Here is a 19,886-nt window from a genome sequence, read left to right on the forward strand (position 1 = left end):
CCCCCGGGAGTTAACAGAAGAGATTCCTGACCCAACTGAAGTCAGCTGATTTGCAAAACAAGAAGATGAATCGCTGAAACGTCACCTGAAAAAGCACATAAGTATTACTGGTGAAACAGCTCGTATTTAATAGGAAATGTAATTCATTTCCATTGTTTGAATTCCAAACAGACTGTAGGAAGCACCATCAGCTGTCACAGCAGTCATCAATACCTTTTATGTTTTCACAAACAGAGTTCAAGCCATCTTAAAAAGAAAAGTTCTAGCAAAGTTGAGTTATTCCAGTCTTTAATTGAGCTTCAGTACCAAACTGCAGACCTCATCAGGTAACTGTAACAGCCATCTTGTTAGTTGTTCATTAGTTAACGAGACAACACTTGAAAAGTCTTAACATGCTACAGCAAGTTTTCTTTCATCAAGATAACTTTTGGTTCTGCTCTAATGAAATTAAACGGAATTCAATGAAGTAAGAATCCATTGTTTCTCCTGCTGAGATCCCACTTCCACTGCAATCAGGTCAACTTAATACCTTCAACAGTTAGGCAGGAAGAAAAACTTATTTTTGCATTGGTTTTAGTTCACACACAGTAAATGCAGCCAGGTACTACAGCTACTGATTTGTAAAGCCAACCTGTTCAAACAAGGAGCAAAAGTTCTGCTGCTGGTTCTTTGTAAAACTGCTCTGCTTCTGATCAGTTTTGAGTTGCACTTTAGCATGGGTTCACTCAGCTCTCTGCAAAATGAACTGATTTGTGTTCTAATATTTCCACTTCAAACAAAAAAACCCTTCCCTGCATTCTTTGTGTATTAAGTAACAACATAAAAATACATTCTCTTTTTTTTTGTTGTTGTTAGGAAAAATGTAATCTATTGAAGCACATCTATCATAGCAGTGGTAGTATCCTGTTCTATGCGGGGCATGGCAGATTTTTTGTTAAGAAAGATTATTAGTCAGGTAGATTTGAAACAAAACATTTTTTCTCCTGGTAAATTAATAAAACTCTTCAAATAACACAGACAAAGACAGGATTTGTATTTAAAGTGCTCTTTATCTGATGCAGCAAATACTTGGCCAGTATCCTTCTAGCCTCTAAGTAGCACTTCACAGGTGATTAAAGAGGAGAGGTGGGAGAGGAACAACATGAATTGTTGTCATAGCCCAACGTGAAAGAGACCTTAGTGCCAAGTACTGCACTACTACCAGAACAGAAACAAACCCTAACTTTGGGGTCAAAACAGTACCATGCAAACGTGTTCTTGCCAAAATTTCAAGGCAGGTGTTAGTGCCTGGGTTTTACAACGTCCTGCAGTTAGAAAGCAAGCTCAGCAACTAAAGCAGCAATCACATGAACACACGGCGACCATCCATGGGGCGGCCCCGGCTGGGTCTAGGTGGAAACCTGTCATTGGGACCAGCTCGTCCTGGAAGTGTAGGGTTTGCTCCAGGAAAAGAACCAATGGGGTCAAAATGTGGTCTGAATGAAGGAAACTGGCCTGGTGCCTCCCCCGGGCCAGGAATGAGTGAATTAATTGGGTCTCCAACGTATGGAAGTGTTGGTCTCTCATCATATTCTCCACCAATGATCATGGGGGGATAGATTGGGTTTGATGGGAATGGGTTGGGAGGAAAGGGACAAGGATAAAACGGGTTGGGATGAGGTGCAGAGGGCAGAAACATCATGTGCCTCCATCTCAAGGCCTCCTTCTTCTGTTTCAACTTTTTCTTGTATAGCTGCAGACAGAAACAAAAGTATTTTAAGGTTCACTGTGTCTCTTATTGATGTTTATTTTCTCCCACTCCAACCAAACTCAACTCGTGTTTACAGAACACCACAACTTTAAACTAAAACTTAACTCAAAACCACAGCCTCCCAAGGTCTATGTTTTAGCCCTGAATTTTTCCCACATTGATGCATCTCAGAGAGATTATACAGAGAAGCCACCTACATCTTTCCAGTCGGTATCACGAGGCCTTGCAGTGGGATCTACAAGAAAATCATAAAATAAAAACAAGCAACCTCTTTTAAGTAGCATTCGTGCCAAGGATTTGTGGGAACATGCAGAAGGAGATGGAAAAAAAAGACATTTATGGTCGATACATCTTTCATAGACATAATGTGCTTTAACAAAATAAAGCTGCAGGGCCATTCAGTATGTAATCTACTCATATTCTGTATAAAATATGATATTCAAAACTTGTAAGAAATCCCAGGAACACTGTTCCCATCTCTGATTTGTAACAGCACATCTCCTGACCACCTTATTTCTTCAGTCTATTGTGAGGGATTCTAGCAGGAATATCCCTTCTATCCACTCTCATATCTGCAATAGCAAGTATCTAAGGAGTAAGAGAAACAGATGAAAACAACAGAAGTCAATGTCCATCCACCTGAATTACATCTAGTCCACTGTACAGGTTAGGATCACTAATGACTCTATTTGATGCCGGTGTTTAAAAATCAGGAGTGGTTTCCTGAGGAACCTCATATTGAAATGTAAGACCTAACACCCTTGTACACATGAGAATGTAACTGGAGAAAACGTGAGTCTCACCGTTACCTATGAAATCTCGCAGATACATAAACCTCCACAGAAGCTGGTCATTTGAAGCTGCATAAAGATCACGGCAAACAGCAGACAGAGAGATGAGTGAACGGACATCCAGAAGTCTAAAAATCCGAAGCTTCAGCTCAAGAGGAAGGACGACTAGCCCAAAAACATCTGGCAAGTTCAGAGCTACAAAGAGGAGGAGACAGAAGAATTACCTAAATGGTGCACAGCTTACTCTGACCACCCTAAAGCAAAGGACATCATAACCTTTCAATTACATCACTCCCCTTTGATGCCCCAGTTAAACAACTTCTCTCCAAAAGCACCATGATGTGACTTCTTAGAAAACTGATTTCTTCCACCCTGCAGTACATTTACAGAGCACATGAAATAGGCCGAACCACGCTTCAGACTGAACAGCAATGACGGCTGTAAACCTAAGAAACACGCCACATGCCTAACTATGTTTACAGGCAACAGAACAAAGGCTAAAGGGAAAAGATCTGCCTGATTACAAGACTCCATAAAAGACACATTAAATGCACAGCACATGTTTCACATAAAACCTGCCCGCACTTAAGTCCAGAGGAAATTCCACTGTGTCTTCAGAATGCAAAGCTGAACTCTTTTATGGCAGTATCTATACACAGAAAGCCTGATTTCCCACTGCTTCACAAACACCAGCTAGGATTACTTCTTCCCATTCCTTCCAAGCCCTCAATGACCAGTTACTAAGAAGGCTGTTCTCAGGGTTAGACATACAAATACGACGGCTGCTCCAAAATTAGTGCCTCCTATTTTTTTATGTCAGCCCAAGATTTTAAGAGGTGGATAGTGGTGGCAACGCAGTAAAGCATGAATATACAACCTTTGGCTTGTCTAGACCAGAATGAGTGAAGAGGAATTGTCCTGGGCCACATATAAAATATATAATACAGTTCATGTATATAAGTAACAAAAATCCATTAATTTTTCAATTAAAACAAGAGCAACAGAACATAAAATATCTGATCTTATTTAGGTGAAACTAAGGCATCAGCCCAGTTTGATGGAAGTGGTTGCAACTCTTAACAAGTTCTCAAGGTGCTCATCAGACTGCACACCGATGTTTGGCTGCTGCTGAGCAATGAGTGTGTGCCCAGAGCAGGGCCAGGCCACTTAGCAGGGAACAGCCTGCCACAGTGGTGTGGAGCACAGGGTGGCTAGAGTATGAGCTATACCAGGCTGCATGCAGCCTGTGGGCTGGACACTTCTGCAGTTCTACTGATTGAGCCTTCCCAACAATATTACATTACATTCTGTTGCTGTGCAACACATGGCAGCAGAGGGGCAGCCCGACAAAATGGTGTCTGACATGGAAGTGTAATGAAGCAATGGTGTACCACTGCATTCTTCCACGCAGAAAAAATTGCACCCACTGACATTTATCGACATTTGTTGAACATTTAGGGAGATGAAATAGTAGATGTGAGTACTGTGAGACAGCGACTGTGATGTGAAAGACAAGTCACATTCTGGATGACCACACACAGCCGTCGCACAATGAAACGAAGAGTGTCTTTATCAGGTCATCCACACAAATCAAGAGGATTACAACCAGGGAACAACATATGGAGCAGAGTATCAGCTTCAAGGAGTTGGAAAAGATGGTGACAACCACTGAGAAGTCTGTGTCAGGTGGGTCCCACTAAAGAACACATAGGAACAGAAATAACAACATATACAAGTCTGTAAGGACCCACTGAACCAATACCAGGCTGAAGGTGACAGCTTCCTGTTCCACTATCAATCACAAGATGTGGTATCACCACTACAAGCCAGAGTCAAAACAGCAGAGTGGTGATACATGAATTTCACATGAAAAAAGACTTCAAGATACAGCCCTCAGTGGGCAAAGTGAGGAAAGGGATGGTCCTCCTGGATTTCCTGGGACACGGACAAATCATCAATGCTGACCACTACATGACAATGCTAAGTAAGCTCTAGGCTCAAACTTGCAGAGTGAGGACAGCAAAGATAACCTTTCTCTTGCAGCACAGAAATGTCAGGCCCCATACCAGTTTAAAGACAGTGGAGTACATTGTCTGTCGTGGCTGCACTGTCCTACCACATCCATCGTATAGTCTGGATTTGGTGCCTTCTGACTTCCATCTGTTCGAGCCAACGAAAGGTAGACTGCATGGGCAACATTTTTCCTAGCAACAATGCTGTCACAGCAGCTGTGAAACGATGGGTCACCTCCAATGGTGCAGACTTTCATGAGCGTGGCATGGAGGCTCTTGTTCATAGCTAGTTAAAATGAATAGCTAGTGGTGGTGACTATACTGAAAAATAGCGTGTTATAGCTGAGAATTTCTTCTACCAAATAGTGTTGTAGAGCTCACTGCATCTGTTGCAGTTTACATGGAAATAAACAGGAGGCATTATTTTCAGAGTGACCTACGTATAATGCTTTGACCAAAAAATGGATCAAAAATACAAAACCACTGTGACAAAATAGCTATGGTATATTTTTCTTATCACCAAGTATGGAAAACAGTCATTCCATCTCAGCCTGTGAGACTAGAAAGAGTTGTTATTGTTGTTTTGTTTTTTTTTTTAACTTGAGCTATCAAATACTAAAGATGGGAAATGATCATTATATTAATTTCTTTTAAAATACAAAGACTAATCTAATTCTTCAGAATGCCATTTTATTCATACTTTCCACTTAGCCACCCACTGAGCATGTGTTTGAACTTAGTTTCTAACACCTCTCCCTCCCTTTCTTCCATCCACAAAAATGAAGTGCAATCTCTCTCACCTTGTCGGGCAGCAGCCAGAAGAGAGTAAACCAGCTGGTCTTTAAAGAGGCGGGATAATTTCTGAAGATTTTTGTAAACACCTGCAACTTTTTCTATCAAATCAGAGAGACAAAAAGTTTAATTTCATGGTTATAATGCAATGATTATGCAAGAGCAGAAAAACCATGGCTTTATTATAAACAGAATGGTGATCTGCTTGTCATCTTGGTGGGGCCAAGTCTGCAACTAGTGTTTAACAACCACGGAAAAAGCAATTTATTGAGAAACTACAGCCTACTTCCATGGTAAAGCTATCCTTTGGCCTCAAAAAGTACCATGAGAAATACATGAGTTCTTAAAAAAAAATACAAGTGGCTCTCAAGCAGTCAGAACTTCTTTTATCAGATTCCAAAGCCCAGGTTACACACAACTATGTTGTAAATGTCTGCAACATTAATTTTTCTGGCATTAATGTTTTTCCATTCTGTTCTCCTAGGAAATAACAGACTCTACCATTATTTTGGACACATCAGCGCTCAGTTATTCCTCTACAGCCTTCTGACTAGCCTCACACATCATAAGTGGAGATCTGAGAGAGACAGTGTAGGACACCAAGTCATCCTCAACTGGCAACAAAGAGGTTCATTAATCCATCACAAAACAAAAGGCTAGTCAGGCCTCTGCTCACAAAACATCCATGTCCATCTGTACTTCTCCTCCCCCACCTTAGTACTCCTCTAATTCACGTATTCTGGAGAGCTATGTGGTTGGCACCTATTTCCTATCACAAATAACAGTTATGGTGTCACAGTAAGAGTTTAGGTACCATCAGCCTCTAAAGTCCTGAGCCAGCAGGTAGAAAAAGAGAGTCTAATCCAGCAGTGCTGCCTCAGAAATTTACATTTACGACTTCATAAATAAGAAGCATTTGAGACAAACCATGAGTCAGTCTTTGCAAAATCCTTTCTTTATTAAATTAATCCAAGAAATTCAAAGTATGTTAGCAGCAAAATACAAGTAAATTGCTATACTCTGAATTTCTTTTACCATTAAGCAATAGCCCATCTAAACAGTGACACCGCTGTTTTTATTCTTTTTTGATATTTTTTTGCCTATTTACTCCTCCACTTACTATTCCTACTTACTGCATAACCTCCTTACTTCTCAGTTTACTATTATTGGTATTACAGCTCACTCGTACCTGGTTCCTGAAAGCAAACAAAGGATGCTGGCAGCAGCTGTATTCTCTTCACACCTTTAATCTCTTTGTTGATTTTTAATGTTGCTGCAAACATAAGAAGGAAAAAAAAAAAGATATTTCAAAACTGAAAACATACTGAGAGACAGCAAAGACCTCTTCATTACTGCCTAACTCTCAGAGATGCTTTACTTTTCTCCCTTACCAGGTCCCCTCAAGGCAAATACCAATGACAGCTAGCAGTTAGATAATAGAAATTTCAGAACAATAAACACTGAATTTGTAATAGCAAAGAACTACCAAAAATATCAGTGACAAGAAATGAGCACTGTCTTCAACAATTCTATCACATGGAAAGAGATCTAACACAGCTAGGAGCGGTACACAGGGAGCCATTATTATAACCCACTCATTACAGACATACTAATTCAAATATTATAAATACTCTAGGAAAAGGTTCAGCAATCTTACTGCATGAATGCTATATTGCCATGCATATAGCATGTAGTTTCTACACAATTCTAAATCTAACCTGACTTGGTTAAAACATTTGGTTATAATTTCAGAAAGCAAATTCTGTACACATTCTGAGAAAATATAATTGCTCGTACCAATTTGTATAAGCACACGTCTACAAATATTAAACAAAGAAATCTTGAAATTAGAATCAAATTCCAATTTGATATTGGTTCCTTAAGAATGTGGAATTGCTTAAATACTAAATAATTTAAACATGAAAGAGCAATTAAAAAAAGAACAAAAACAAAAAAGCAAAAGCTACCAAGTGATATGGAAGTTGCTTCAAAAGCAACTACACTTCTCTTAATTTTCTGACTTTAGCAGCTTAAACTACATACAGTTTTTGAGAACACAGAGAGAATGTTGGCGTGTTTCACTAAGGACAAAAAAGATCACACATTAAAACTAAGGAATATGTAGTCTAGAAATGGTTTAAGTCATGCAAAGAGTGTGAGACTGAACAAAATGGATGAGATCTCATTTTAGCATGTATTAATGTATACCACAGTTCCTACGAAATGACATAACATCCATATTTTTACAACACTGTAATAAAAATGCCAATTGAACTCCCCAAACATTGTTCCATTCCCACTAGAGAGAAGGAAAAAGCTTATACTGAGGCAAGAATGTCAAGAATTTTCAGCAGCAGGAAGTGGCATCTCTTGCACCTCATCAACCTGGATAATGAAGTTGTGATTCCAAAGAAGTTTATGTAATTCTTCTCTTGCTAAGCAATGGTGCTATTTAGCAACCTGTATCCAGGATAAAAACTTTACTAATTTACCATTAATAGCAACGAGATCTCCCAAAGGCACACAGGTCAAACCAGCAGAACCTTCTTCACAAAGGGGATGTGTGTACTGTAGCTTGTAAACACCATTCCCTCTCCATTTCTCAGGCATGGACACTGCCTTGGCTTCTGTCCCCTGAAAATACACAGATAGTATCATCATCTCTTCAAATGGAAAAAGGGCAAGAAGTTTGAAAATGCCAGAATTATGTTTGCAGTTTAAATCTTAGTCACAATCTGCATTATGATACAGACTATAACTCCATGACTACATACTCTTTTTCCCCAATGCTAACAGCAAGTCTAAGGAGAAGTTAAGCAACTTCTGCCTTGTGCCAGTTTCTGGGAAGGTTGTTCAGCACGTAGACTTACACTCACTGTATAAGTCTGTACTCACTCTGCCATTCATGCCAGCATTCTGACAACTCCTGAATACGTGTTAATTTTCTGCATTAAAAACATCTTATTGCACTTCACCTTCTCTGTGATCTGACAGGACTTGAAGATCATATTTGAAAATTTCAGTGGATTAACAATTTTCCTTTCAATTTCAGTCTGAAAATTCTCAGATGGAATCCCAGAGAGAGATACAACATAACCACAAGGACAAGCAGACTTTCTCTTTCCTCTTAAACTCACACAAAAATTACCTTCCCTACTTCCAAGTCCGCAAATTGACATAAACAAACTTTGCTCCCTGTGGCAAATGTGTTCACTGGACAGTACTTCAGCCTGTGGTTATGCTGTTAATAGATTTATTAAACTGGTATTGGTCAAAAAGACCTAAACTGATCGCATGTGTTTTTAGCACAAGGAAAAACAGGAGACCACCTTCTCTAGTAACAAGTCTTATCTTGCATATGCAGTCACATAACAGAAAACATGTAACACAAGCGTGAAAACCTAAAGGGAAAATATGAACTCATTGTATAGAGACAAAACTGTAGGTGCTCATAAATGAGCTAGATACCTCCAGATGTTAGTGAAACCAAAGCCTAACTGAACTCTGCTCAAGATGATGCAAGTTAGGTGAGAATACTGAGGTAGACCTAGGCCTTGTTAGCCACCATTTGAACTGCATCCCATTGAGATGATATGCATGTTGAAGACAGCACTACAACGAAGAGCTACAATCCGAGCACATCTACACAAGCTTAATGGTAAAAAGCAGAAATGAGAAGTTATCAGCCAAGTTCCAGCTGAGGACTGAGAGGACCGTGGAGGCAGGCCTCTTTTTTTACACCTAAAAGCTGCTCTAGTGTTTAGCCTTAAGCCATACTTGCCAGTCAAGTTAGAGATGCTGACACTTCAGCAGACTGAGCTGCTGACTGTATACACACAGCCCAGTGCTGATCTCTAGAGGCATCTTGCATTCCAGGTTCTTGTAATACTCTACAGTTCACTCATACTGACCAAGACATTTCCTTTCCGGTTGTGTACTCACCTGCGGTACGTAGCCTGTCTCCATCATGAGAAGATGTACTACGACAATCAAGGCATCAGTGGCACTGGTACACTCAGCAGAAAGGTAGAGCACCTCTAAGGAATGTGGAATCTCACTGTCAGCAGCCTCACTGCACAGCATAGGTTCAGAAGGATAGGAACCTGTACCTTCTTTCAGATCAACATCTTCTGGGACTAATCCAGTAGGAAATTCCAGGCTGGATCCTGCCTTCAAGAGACAGCAAAAGATACCTTCATTCAGAATATTATACCATCAGTATTTATTACTTGTCTGTCGGGCAGCCTTTGTGGGCACCAAGTCTACTCTACAGATCTCCCATGTAATTTTTACAGACTCAATTAATCTCCATTTTCCAGCATCCCAGTTGGAGACTGGGATTGTACACATAGCCTTTGTATTTTTCCAATATTTATACCTTCACAAAAAGCTCTGTCATTTTCTTTCAAATTTATAATAACTTAAAGGAACAATTATTGTGGTACCCCAACATGCAGAGCAAGGAACCAACATGATTAACTCAGACACCTTAGAAATACAATAGACTTAAATAGCTAAAACAATCATTAATAGAATGCAGCTTGAGGAAGACCACACGTGGCTTTATTGTTGATTCCTTTCTTGCATAGGCTTGCATGGCTACAGCACCAATGGACGAGGAGCACTTTGCTCTGGCAAGAACTAATGGGACAAAGGTCCAGCTACATTCTTCTTCATTACTTAGAATTCTTCTGATTCTAAATCTTAATTCCTTTAACTTTGAAACAATACTTTATACATACATTTAGCAATATTTCTCATTAAATGGTTGTAGTAAGTGTATTTTGTATTTGATAATTAATCCAAAATAAAAGAACAAATGAGCAGCTTCTCAAGTTCCCATCTGAAAGGAACAAATTCAAATTATGAGACAGGTACATACAATGAGATAAGCACCAAGCAGCATGGCACCTAGGGTCTCTTCTAGAAAGACTACTTTCACCACAGGACTGCATTTGGTAGATGCAGTTATCTGTTTAACTATTCTACCTACAGTTACAAAGGAAACAAATCACTGAATAATTTGCAAAAGCTGAGTCTATTAACTGGAAACAGGTGTGTGAGTTCATACAAATGTACATTTCTGAAGCAGAAGGCAGGAGCTACTTGAGCATTTTCTATCTTCCTGCACAAGACAGACAGATCTCTCATCCCAAGCAAGCCATCTGAATCAGGGTACTGTTATAACCATGAGAAAGGAATCGTGCGCTCAACTTGTGAGTGGTATTTTAGTGTGGTACCTCAAATAAGTCTTTTCAAGGCAGCTCTGAGGCAGCTAATACTCAAAACTTCCCTAAACAAAGTGCATAACCAGCAAAAAGCATGCAATTCTGTAAAAATGTAAAAACCCAAGCATCTCAGAATATCTCTCAGAGCTGGGACATAGCTAGTACACAACAGAGATAGATTTCCATCCAAATTACTGGCTGCACATCAGAAAAACATAAGGAGTCAAATATTCCAAAGAGATTCATTGCAAAATGCAGTGCATCACCTGATGTAAGATACCTCATTTTTTGTCCTGTCTCATACAAGCCAATTGTCACGTGCTTACCCTATTGTCACTCTTCTGAGTTTCCACTTGAGCTTTCTGGTTATCTGGCTTTTCATTCTGCCTTTCGTCTTTTGCACTGTCAGCCTGACTTCTGGGAGTCAAGGTGGATGTCTCACGACCATTCTGAAGTGAGGGAGGAGATAGGCTGGATTTGGCATTTGTATCTTCTAGTAATAAGCATATCAAATCACCAGGAACAATCCCGTATGAAGCTACAGTCTTCTCATCTTCTGTAAGAGCATCTTTGCCATTCAGTGTTATTGAAAACTCTGTATCAGAACTGCAAAATAACAGAATAAGGAAACGTGGTTGGCTGTGTTTGGGTAGCCGTACACAGAAGTACAGTTAGAAAAGCAAACAGTGTACAACAATAGTTTTATTCCTTTGGGTTTTAATCTACAACAAGGGCAAACATAGAGTCCTACGCCTGGGAAGGAATAACTGCATGCACTGGTACAAGTGAGGGACTGACCTACTGAAAAGGAGCTCTGCAGGAGGACCTGCGTGTCCTGGTAGGCAACAGGTTGGTCATGAGTTAACAACGTGCCCTTATGGCCCAGTAGGCCAATGGTATTTCGGGGTGGATTACAAACAGCTTGGTCAGCAAGTCGAGGGAGGTGTTCCTCCCCCCTCTCCTCTTCCCCACATCTGGAGTGCTACGTTCTGGGCAGCTCAGATCAAGAAAGACAGGGAACTTGTAAGAAAGCCCAGCAGAGCACCACCTATACGATGAAGGGCCTTGGAGCATCTCTTTTATGAGGAAAGGCTGAGAGTCTTGGGACTGTTCTGCCTGAAGAAGGCTGAGGGGTTAATGTTATCAATGCTGATAAGCATCTAATGGGCAAGAGTCAAGTGGATGGGGCCAGGCTCTTTTCAATGGTGCCCTGTAACAAAACAAGGGGAAACGGGCACAAAGTGAAACAGAGGCAGCTCCACATGAACATGATCAAAAACCCGTATCGCAGCGGTGAGCACTGTGTACAGCACGCCTTCCTTTCCCGTTCCGCTACTGACAGCCGCGGAGCCAAACTTTTCGGACAGTTGTTACGAAGTTTCTCCTCCCAACCGCTCTGGCCCCGCTCCCTCGGGCCGGGTGACGCCTCGCCCCGCCTAGGGCCGGGCCCCACCCCACAGGGGACGGCAGGGCCACGTCCCGGGCAGGAGCGGGGGACGTGGGGAGACATAAACCGAGCCGCCCCGACCCCACCCTGCGTGGTAGGGCCCCACTTCACAGCCGCCCTCTCCCCCCCCCGGCGCCGCGGGATGGTTCGCTCCGCTCGCTACCTGTAGCCCCAGACGGGAAGCAGGGCCCGGCCGAGCTGCGCGCGCAGCTCCCCCAGCGTTGGCTCCTCCCCCTCGAGCTCCAGCGGCGCCGTTCGCTTCTGCAGCCGCACGCGAAGTTTCATAGCGACTGGCCCGCCCGCCTGGCGCTTTGGACGGACCACCGGCGGCTGACGATGGTCGCGGACAGCGGGCGCAAAGGCTGCCGGGCCGTGGCGTTGTTGGGGTTGGCGCGGCGCCGCCTCTGCTGCCGGCCAGCCCCGCCCCCGGCCGGCCGTGCCCCCGCTGCCCGTGGAGCTCGGTGTGCCAAGATGGCCGCCGTCGGTGGTTCCGTGCGCGGGCTGCTGATGCGCATGCGCGCGCGTGGCGTGCTGTGGCGGGGAGGTATGAAGTTGACCTCGGGCTAGAAAAGGCGCTCTGCAAAAATAGTACTGAAATCATGGAACCATAAAATGGTTTAAGGCAGAAGAGACCTTAAAGGTCATCGTGATTTCCTACCCCAAGCCGTGGGCTGAGCTGCCAGCCAGCAGCTCAGGCTGCCCAGGGCCCCATGCAACCTTGCCTTGAGTGCTTCGAGGGATGGGGCACCACAGCTTCTCTGGGCAGCTGTGCCAGCACCTCGCCACCCTCTGAATAAAGGCTTTCTTCCTAACATCTAACCTAATCTCTTTATTTAAAGACATTTCTCCTTGTCCTGACACTCAGACCATGTAAAAAGTCGCTCTTCTTCCTGCTTCTACCCTTCAAATACTGGAAGGCTACAGTGAGGTCTCCCTGGAACTTTCTCTTCTCCAATCTGAACAAGCCAAACTCCCTTAGCCTTTCTTTGCAGAAAAGATACTCCAGCCCTCTGGTTGTCGCTGTGGCTCACCTTGGGACCCACTTCAGCAGCTTCCAGGTCTGGATGCAGTACTCCTGTTCTTACAAATTTAAATAAATAATTGTGTACAAAAGGGTTTTGACTTTCAACGTGGAATTGGTAACTTCTATTAGTCTAATTCTTTAAAAAACCAAAACACTATACAATATAGTGACAAAAGATTACAAAAAGGTCTGTTTGGATCATTTGCATACCTTATGGAATATCTGTTTTTTCTGAAAACAGTGCAGTAATAAGGTTGTGAACCATTGGGCCTTTTCCACTGTTTCTCTTATCTCTGCAAAAAGCATGTTTTATAAAATATAAAAATGTATATGTGCATTTATATTAATCCTTAGGATCTTGATATTTTGAATGACTAAGGTCACACCGAAAGATGGCAGACATAGTAGGATGAGCAGAAGGGCGTAGAAGAGGCAGTATCATCAGGAGATCTGTGAAAATCCAGGGTACTGTTCTGACTGTGACACTGGCAGGGATGTTCAAGTCTAAGCCAGTGGAAAGAACCTCCTAGCTTCTTGCAGCTTGACGGTGGTCAACTTGACTTATAAAGTGTATTTTAAGTCCTTTGTACCGGTGTTATATAGCTAATACCTTTAACAATGCTCTTCTTTACAACACCTCAGGTTGGCTGCTGGCCCTTACACAGCGTCTGATGTTTCTTCATGTCTGCTCTACTCCTGATTGAATCATGAGAATATTGTGAGAACAACTTGAGCAGATATAAGCTGAAGGACAGGAGGTCTGTATAAAGTTCATAAGTTCATAAGGTTGGAAAGGACCTATAAGATCATCTAGTCCAACCATCCTCCTATCACTATCCCTACCCAACTACTAAATCAAATCCCTTAGCACCTCATCTAAACGCTTCTTGAACAGCGCTAGGGATGGTGCCTCAACCACCTCCCTAGGCAGGCCATTCCAGTGCCTGACCACTCTTTCAGAAAAAAAAATGTTTCCTCAGGTCTAATCTAAATCTTACCCGGCACAACTTGTGACCATTCCCTCTCGTCCTGTCGTTATTTATCAGGGAGAAGAGGCCCACCCCCTCCTCACCACAACCCCCCTTCAGGAAGTGGTAGAGTGCAATAAGGTCTCCTCTGAGCCTCCTCTTCTCCAGACTAAACAATCCCAGCTCCCTTAGCCGCTCCTCATAAGACTTGTGCTCCAGACCCCTCACCAGTTTTGTTGCCCTTCTCTGAACACGCTCCAGGGCCTCAATGTCCTTCTTGTAGTGAGGGGCCCAAAACTGAACACAGTACTCGAGGTGCGGCCGTACCAGAGCTGAGTACAGGGGGATGATCACCTCCCTGCTCCTGCTGGCTACACTATTTCTAATACAGGCCAGGATGCTGTTGGCCTTCTTGGCCACCTGGGCACACTGCCGGCTCATGTTGAGCCGAGCATCAACCAACACCCCCAGGTCCTTTTCCTCTCTACATTCTTCAAGCCATTCTGCCCCAAGCCTATAGCATTGCATGGGGTTATTGTGGCCAAAGTGCAGGACCCGGCACTTGGTCTTATTGAACCTCATCCCATTGAGCTCAGCCCAGCTGTTCAGCCTATCCAATTCCCTCTGAAGGGCCTCCCTACCCTCAGGCAGATTGACACATCCTCCCAACTTGGTGTCATCTGCAAACTTACTGAGGGTACACTCAATTCCCTCGTCTAGGTCATCAATAAAGATATTAAACAAGATGGGCCCCAAAACTGACCCTTGGGGGACACCACTCGTAACAGGACGCCAGCTGGACTTAACTCCATTAACCACTACCCGCTGGGCACGGCCCTCTAGCCAGTTCTCCACCCAGAGAAGAGTGAACCTGTCCACACCATGGGCTGCCAGTTTCCTTAGGAGAATACTGTGGGAGACCGTGTCAAAGGCCTTGCTGAAGTCCAGGTAGACTACATCAACAGCCTTTCCCTCATCTACCTGTCTGGTCACCCAGTCATAGAAGGAGATGAGGTTGGACAAGCATGACCTGCCCCTGGTGAACCCGTGCTGGCTGGGTCTGATCCCTTTATTGCCATGCACGTGTCGTGTGATTTCCCTCAAGATCATCTGTTCCATAACTTTCCCTGATACCGAGGTCAGGCTGACAGGCCTGTAGTTCCCCGGGTCTTCCTTACTGCCTTTCTTGTAGATGAGAGTCACATCGGCAAGCCTCCAATCTTGTGGGACCTTTCCAGATAACCAGGAATGCTGATAGATGGCAGAAAGTGGCTCAGCAATCACCTCTGCTAGCTCCCTCAGCACCCTTGGGTGGATCCCATCTGGCCCCATGGACTTGTGGCAGTTCAGATGGAGGAGTAGATCTCTGACCGTCTCTGCTTGGATCACAGGGGGTGCATTATGCGCCCCGTCCCGGACTTCCAGGTCAGGGCAAGTACCGTGTGGACAACTGTTCTGTCTATTAAAGACAGATGTGAAGAAGGCATTGAGAACCTCAGCCTTTTCCTTATCATCTGTGGTTACATTGCCTGCCTCGTTGAGTAAAGGAGGGAAATTTTCCTTAGTTTTTCTCCTGCTGTTAATATATTTGTAAAAGGGTTTCCTGTTCTCCTTTACAGCAGTAGCCAGTCTAAGTTCAAGCTGGGCTTTAGCATTTCTAATTTTCTGCCTGCAGATCTTGGCCAGTTCTCTGTAGTCACCCCAAGTAGCCTGACCCATCTTCCAGAGGACATAGACTCTCTTTTTCTCTCGGAGTCTCAACAAAAGATCCCGGTTCATCCACACTGGTCTTTTTCTCCTCCGGCTTGACTTACGGGACTCCGGGACAGCCTGCTCCTGTGCCTTTAAGATTTCCATCTTGAGGAGCATCCAGGCTTCCTGGACCCCTTTGCCCCTCAGGAGCAAGTCCCAAGGGACCCTTGCAACAAGTGTCCTGAACAGGTCAAAGTCTGCCCTCCGGAAGTCCAAGGTAATAGTTTTGCTAGTCACCCTCTTGACGTCACCCAGAATAGCAAACTCCACCATTTCATGGTCACTCTGGCCAAGACAATCTCCAATCTTCACATCCCCTACTAGTCCTTCCCTGTTAGTGAAAAGTAGGTCTAGCAAGGCATCTCAGTCTCTCAACCTCCTCCTTCAATTCAACCACCATGTTAAGCAGATCTTCCACCTGCTCACACCTTGCACAGGAGAACTGCTTAGCACCCTCATCTAGTAGTAGCAGGCTCTGGCACTCCTTGCAACCAGAGACCTGTGTAGCCACACTTCTAGGCAGACCTTCTGTCTGGGTCGCCACAGCCTTCTTAAGGCAAGCCCTCTGTCTTGTAGAGACCATGGCACAAAAAAATAAAAACAAAGAAAAGAAAAAATTGAAAGTAAATAAATAATTAATAGTTTATAATAATATATATATAGATATGAATTGTAATGTGATAAATCGCTGCCCTCCCTGAGCCCTTCAGGGATATACCCCTTCAGCCCTATTCAGCTGAGGGGTGTGGGCAAGGGCGCTGAAACCCTGGCAACGCCTATGCCTCGTTAACGCCTACCTCGTTAACGGCTGTGCCTCGTTAACGCTTCGTTAACCTCTCGCGAGAACAGCCGTTGGGACTGCCTGCTCTCACTCGGTTCCCGAGAGACTGGAACCTCCCGTAAATTTCATTCTTGAGCTTGTAAATGCAAGCTCAAGAGTGAAATGCAGTGGCCATGAAACTTGTTGTCAAGTAAAGATAAGAAAGTAGAATAGATGTGATGTTTTTGAAGATAAAACGGCAAAACAGATGCTTCAGCTCAAAGTGACATCAGTGGGAACCATTTTGAGCTATACCCCTTTAAAGGTTGGAAATTTACAGTGAAAATGGCTATTAGATCCTATGACCACCAGAGATGTCAGTCACTTTGGAATTTCTGTTAGTGTCCTTGGGATGTAATGAATACCTATGCCTTTAAATATGTAGTCGTTTCTTCATTTGGTGTGCATGTTTGGTGAGTGATCCCCATGCACCCAGCACTGTAAATAAAGGATGCATGGGGATCACTCACCAAACTTGCTTGACATAACTCATTGGTATGTCAGGTTACTTTGTCAGATTTTCTTGACTTCACAATGAAAATCTTAGCCATATGGAGCACAGGACCCTCCAGTGGGCTTTCAGGAGTTTGCCAGATTGCTTTAATCCCTTTTCACTACTACCATGTTTTCTTCAATTTGCTACTTAAGAGATGTCAGTATAGATTTCTATGGCAGGAGCAGGCAGTGAGGCCATTGACAACCTTATTCTGTTTCCTGAACCTACAGAAAGCACTTTTTTGGACTTAGCACAGAGATTTACTCACAGTGCTTCTTCCATTCCTGCAGAAGGCCTTGTGAGCATCACCATTTCTGCAAATGACTCCTCCTCAGAAAGAACTGAACATGCCACCTTCCAAAGTGACCATTGGTGGACTTCACTATGATTTGGCATGATAAAAGCAGCACGTTAAGACGTTTGTTCCTTATATATTTCTTTTCACTATTGAACTGCTATGTACAGAGCAAAATTCTTTGAATTGACAACTCAGAGACAAAGTTTGGTATCTTTGCATTGGCAGCACCCTTGCAAATCTTAGCTGTGAGGCCAGTGTGCAGTGTGAGAACACTGACTTCTTTGTTAAATGTACTTCACTGAAAGTAAATCAATAGTCCTGGTTCAGGTACTAGGACAGTTATAGAGGTCAGGAATGCAAACTAAATGGATTCAAGCAGTGAAAAGTGTGTGTTTTCCATCAGCTCATCAGACAACTGCCTTTCAACATAATTATCCATCATAAATGAATTGTGTGTAAGCACTACAGCTATTTTGTGGCTCAGCACAGGTTAGTTCTCTGGCAGCTACACTCCAAGGCTTTTCTGTGGCAGTAGAGAGCAGAAGATCACTTGCTTTTATGTCCCTTAGTGAACTTCTGTCTGTATCATTTTTTGGATACTTCAAGCATTCCAGGCAATATCTCCCTCCCAGTAACCATATAAGTGTTGTATTCCTTTTCCCTTTGAGTGATTTTCCATATGGAATATCATTGTATAGGAAGGGTTAAAAACATGTAGCTATTGAGTCATTTTGATTTGATATTGCGGAGTGAGCTGCGGAAAGCATAGCTATTCCTGAGCGTGCTGCTGAGTAACTGGAAGAAACAGAGCAAGGAAGAAACTGAAAAGTCTAATCCCATCTCTGCACTAACAGAGAGACTGTGAAACTAAATGCTCTTTCTGGAGTGCAGGTTGGATTTATGTTATTTTTACTGTTGCCTTTGAGAATTGTTTGTCTTGTGTTTCTTTACTATTGAGATTTCTTTCCTGAATTTTTGGAAGTGAAAAAAAAAAGCTCTTCTGTGGGCTGCAACTGAAAAGTTTGTGCAGAGCCAAGACAAGACACTGACAACATTCTTTTTCATGGATATTCTGAATGTTGATCAGTTTAAGATAGTGGGCTTCTGTGGCTGTGTTAAATCTGTACAAGACAATAATAGTGACTCTTTTTTTGTGTGTGTATCTGAAGCTTTGATTCTTAGTCAGGCTTCATCTGTTATCTTTATTACAAGTTTTATTTAAACTTTTTGGCAGACTTCACAAGGGAGAACTCTGAGTGTGGTATCTACATACTGGTGAGTAGAGTACTTCATTAGGGTGAGGCAAGTACACAGGCTGAAACAAAATGGTTTTTCATCTTTATTTAAAGTACTTGAACACTATCTCTGAGAGGACAAAAGAATTAGGAGAACTATTTGTATAGAGGAGTTGCTTGATATGTGCTCAGTTACTGAAGATAAAAATCACAGCAATTTGTCTATCGCCTGTTGTCATCAACAGTGAAATTGGCAGCTCTGATTTAGATTATCAGGCAGCTGACAGTTTCCTTAGTTTTGTCTGTTTTGACATCTCCTTAGCTTTGTCTGTTGTGGTCATCTGACTAAGCCTGTACAATCAACCCTGGCATATGACAGAGGCTTTGGTCTTTGATGAGATGAAGTCACAACTGTCAGCCTTGGAGTGTGAAAGTAAAACTTGTTGATTTGAGAAAACGGTATGAAGTGATGCCATCTTTTAGCACCCTGGAAGTTCTGTTCTTTCAGCTTCACGCTTGGGTTACATGTAAGAGCCTAACAAAAACATACAGCTACAAAGCAAAGTAGTAACTAAGGATGCTGTTTTCCTCAATGGGAATGAAATTCAATGTCAGTGAGGTACCTCACCTACACTAGTGCTGCTAGCAATCCTTTTAGATAAATTAGGTAAATATCTAGTACATATCTCTGTTATTTAATGATAGAAACATCTTTTTGGTTTTATACTGATTTTTAATTGACTCTGTTAGGCCAGAAAAGGTGACATTTGCAAGAAAAGCTAAGACATTTTTTAGAAAAAAATTAAGGTCTGTGACTCCAGCTGGCTGTTCTGTGTAATGTTGCTACCTTAAATTAATCGTTCGTGTGGTGTTGATTAAAATAGAGAAAATCAAAGAAGAATAAAAACTGGAGATGGAAAGACCACTTACAGAGGGATTTTCAAAATTTGTCACAATTTGGATTGTATTTTCAGATTTATCCTTCTTTTTCCAGAAGGCACATATTCTTGCATAGAATTTCTGGGGTAATTTCAGAAGGATTCTATGATTTATATGTTTTTCTATGATTTTGATCTGTAATTTTCATGATTTTTAAGTATCCCTTTAGAGAACTATTATAAGAGCAATATTGGTTGATTCTTTTTGTCTGTTTTACAGTTTGGAAGTCCCTTGAAGAGCAGTATTTTATGAGGTACTGGGTAGATACTGGATTTGTGGCTGTTTGAAGTCCAGCCTCATCAGTATTAGTTCCAGCAAAGAAGTAGGACTATCA

General features: G+C 42.6%; 2 protein-coding genes across 2 annotated transcripts in view; one reads left to right on the forward strand and one right to left on the reverse strand.

The window, feature by feature from the left end:
* FBXO7 (F-box protein 7) lies at positions 1–12,459 on the reverse strand. Its single transcript, XM_065743066.1, has 9 exons — positions 12,184–12,459; positions 10,900–11,179; positions 9,288–9,515; positions 7,838–7,979; positions 6,535–6,618; positions 5,354–5,446; positions 2,560–2,736; positions 1,948–1,985; positions 1–1,732 (listed from the first exon to the last, which is right to left on the reverse strand). Exons 1-9 carry the CDS (start codon positions 12,303–12,305, stop codon positions 1,343–1,345), a joined length of 1,554 nt encoding a protein of 517 aa, XP_065599138.1. The 5' UTR covers positions 12,306–12,459; the 3' UTR covers positions 1–1,342.
* Positions 12,357–19,886, forward strand: part of LOC136051452 (bactericidal permeability-increasing protein-like) — a 26,089-nt gene continuing 18,559 nt past the window's right edge. Inside the window, exon 1 of the mRNA XM_065740892.1 lies at positions 12,357–12,564. Coding sequence (XP_065596964.1) covers positions 12,357–12,564 — 208 coding nt within the window. The remainder of the gene's footprint in view (positions 12,565–19,886) is intronic.

Source organism: Cyrtonyx montezumae, unplaced genomic scaffold (assembly GCF_038088225.1).
Source record: "Cyrtonyx montezumae isolate F1298 unplaced genomic scaffold, pur_monq_1.0 scaffold_3, whole genome shotgun sequence".
NCBI classification, from domain to species: Eukaryota; Metazoa; Chordata; class Aves; order Galliformes; family Odontophoridae; genus Cyrtonyx; species Cyrtonyx montezumae.

Excerpts from the sequence above, each read along its gene's own strand:
- FBXO7 (XM_065743066.1), bottom strand. The coding sequence starts at position 12,305 with ATGAAACTTCGCGTGCGGCTGCAGAAGCGAACGGCGCCGCTGGAGCTC. Across the intron at positions 5,447-6,534 it reads TGTTTGCTTTCAGGAACCAG|AAAAAGTTGCAGGTGTTTAC; the intron begins GTACGAGTGAGC and ends CTGATTTGATAG. Across the intron at positions 1,986-2,559 it reads GTATCTGCGAGATTTCATAG|ATCCCACTGCAAGGCCTCGT; the intron begins GTAACGGTGAGA and ends ATTTTCTTGTAG.